The following is a 2782-nucleotide window of genomic DNA, read 5'->3' on the forward strand; positions in this document are numbered from 1 at the left end:
GATTTGTAAGTCAGATTCAACAAACTGTCATTGCAGAGCGCACAAGCACTGAAGCAACGAAATGCATTTCACCATCCCCGTCACTGACGTACCTCGGAGCAGTGGGGCCGCCACGTCGCGGCCCCTGGGGAGCGGTTAGCGGGCTGAGGTGTCCTGCTCCGGGACACCTCAGCCCGCTACCAGGAGGAGCCGGGGATCGAACCGGCAGCCTTCCGAGTACTAGACGACCCGCTCCACCTCCTGAGCCACTGCCCCAATTTACAAGTCACGTTTCCCCGCTAAATGCATTCAACGACAAGGGGGGAAAAGCGTGTTTCGGTCTCCAGACAATTAACACTAAATTAAGATTCATTAATGACCGCTCATCAGATGGCCCCGCACAAAAGAAATGCACAGAAATCCTAAATAATGAATCCAAGGTGCTGCGGGCGTTCGGGCTCCTGTATGTGTTTGCTCGGATAAGTCAGAAGTCATAACAAAAAAAGCAGACATATATATATATATTTTAGGTGTGAAAGGGCGTGTTCAGCTCGTCCTGCGCCGGGTAAAACTGGCCCCGGAGGTGAACGTCGTACGGGACGTGGACGTCCGCGGCGGAGGCGCCGCCCGGGCCCGGGGGGTGGCCGTGGCGGGCGCCGTAGTGGCAGCTCCTCCCGGGGCCCGTGGGCTCCTCGTGCTTGAGGGAGAAGACGCCGTGGAAGCGGCGCGGCGGGCTGAGCGCGCCGCCGCCGTCGCCGCACGCCGCGGGACCCGGGCCCCCGGGGGACGCGCTCCCGTAGTAGGACTTGTAGGCCGCGCGGTAGGCGCCGTGCTGGCGGAGGTGCTTGCCGCTGTCCGCGGTGCTGACGCCGCAGCGCCCGGAGGAGCTGACCGTCTCCATCTCCGCGCTGTGGGGGTGCTGCTGGTGGTGGTGGTGGTGGTACTGGTGGTGGTGGTGGAGGTGGTACGACGGGTACATGGGATCGAACGGAGACCTTCCGCTGAACGAGGCCTCGCCGCCGTGGTCCGTGATGAAATTGCGGGCGTTGAGCTGCAAGCAGCCGGCCACCAGGTTGGTGGTGGGCTGCGAGAGTCCCTTGCATAGCGTCTGGACGAAGCTCAGGAGGTCCGGCCGCTTCCCCGCGCTGAGGACCTCGGAGAGGGCCCAGATGTAGTTCTTCGCCAGGCGCAAGGTCTCTATTTTGGACAGTTTCTGGGTTTTGGAGTAACACGGCACCACCTTCCGCAAGCTGTCCAGCGCCTTGTTCAGGCCGTGCATGCGGTTCCGCTCCCGCGTGTTGGCCTCCATGCGGCGCAGTCTGACCCGGTCCAGCCGAGCTTTGGTCAGCTTCCTCTTCCGGGGGCCCCGCCGTCGGGGCGCGCCGTTCTCGTCGTGGCCCTCGGTTCCCTCCCCGCCTTCCTCCTCCTCCCCCGCCTCCTCCGCCCCGTAATCCTCCCTGTCGGACTCCAGCTCGTCCTCCATGGCCTTGAGGAGCTCCGTCTGGGAGCCCCGAGGGTCCGGCGTCATGCTGAGCTTGCAGTCCAGGGGGAAGCCGCTCCTGAACGGGCTCTCCGGCATGTTGGATGACTTCGCGTCGAAGGGTAAAGTCAGCATGTCCGCGGCTTCCTTGGCGTGTCCACAAAAAAAAAAAAGAAGAGAAAAACAATTATGTTTGTCCTCCAGAAAACAAGACCTTCAGAAAAAAAACCCCCAAAAAACACAATGATATGCAACAGTCAACAAATTAGATCATCCCCACCTGCATTCGGGGGACGTGAAATTGCCGTGGATATTTCTCAGTAAATCAGCTTTTAATAGTCCCTCTTTGGCCTTTATAGGCTAATTAAGGCCTGGCCAACATTTAATTGCCACTCATTATCATCATCAGACATCATTAAAACAATTTACATATTACAGTCACTATAGCATGTCTGTTATTATTATTATTATTATTATTATTATTATTATTATTATTATTATTATTATTATTATTACTCACCTGGCTTCTCCGCTTAAATTCCAAAGCGCATCTTCTGAGGAAGCTTCCCAGTGACGGGGGCACCGTTCGGGGCTCTGCACTCACGGGGGGCGGTGTTCGGCCCTGCGCCACCTCTCCCTCCTGGCCCAAGTTTCTCTTATTCTATTTGAGTTGATTTTATTTCTCCCCCCCTCCCACTCCGCCGCCCTCCTGCCTCCTTCCCCTCAGCCTCCTATCTGAGGAATGACGCTGCTATGCCAACCGGAGCTGGTACCCAGCACCCGTGCCATCTGCCGCCGGTGACGTCACTGGGCAGGTTGGTCACGTGGCCCGGTCTCGGGGGATTTTTGTTTTTTTACCCCCTTCTGTCAGTCTCTCTCTCCCCCTCTCAAACTATCTGTCTGTCTGTCTATCTATCTATCTGTCTGTCTGTCTGTCTGTCTATCTCTCTGTCTATCTGTCTACCTATCTATCTATCTATCTATGTATCTATCTGTCTGTCTGTCTATCTATCTATTTATCTATCAATCAATCTGTCTATCTATCAATCAATCTGTATATCTGTCTGTCTGTCTGTCTGTCTGTCTGTCTGTCTATCTATATATCTATCTGTCTATCTGTCTCTGTCTGTCTATCTATATATCTATATATCTATCTGTCTATCTCCGTCTCTGTCTGTCTATCTCTGTCCCTGTCCGTCTATCTATCTATCTATCTATCTATCTATCTATCTATCTATCTATCTGTCTGTCTGTCTGTCTGTCTATCTCTGTCTCTGTCTCTGTCTATCTATCTATCTATCTATCTATCTATCGATCTATCTA

General features: G+C 54.3%; 1 protein-coding gene across 1 annotated transcript; it reads right to left on the reverse strand.

The window, feature by feature from the left end:
• Window positions 1-505: 505 nt before the first annotated feature.
• neurod6a (neuronal differentiation 6a) lies at window positions 506-1594 on the reverse strand (the record flags this gene model as incomplete). Its single annotated transcript, XM_080020080.1, has 2 exons — window positions 506-842; window positions 924-1594. 2 exons carry the CDS (start codon window positions 1592-1594, stop codon window positions 506-508), a joined length of 1008 nt encoding a protein of 335 aa, XP_079876206.1.
• Between the last annotated feature and the right edge of the window lie 1188 nt (window positions 1595-2782).

This window comes from Zeus faber (assembly GCF_960531495.2).
Source record: "Zeus faber genome assembly, chromosome: 19".
Taxonomy (NCBI): Eukaryota; Metazoa; Chordata; class Actinopteri; order Zeiformes; family Zeidae; genus Zeus; species Zeus faber.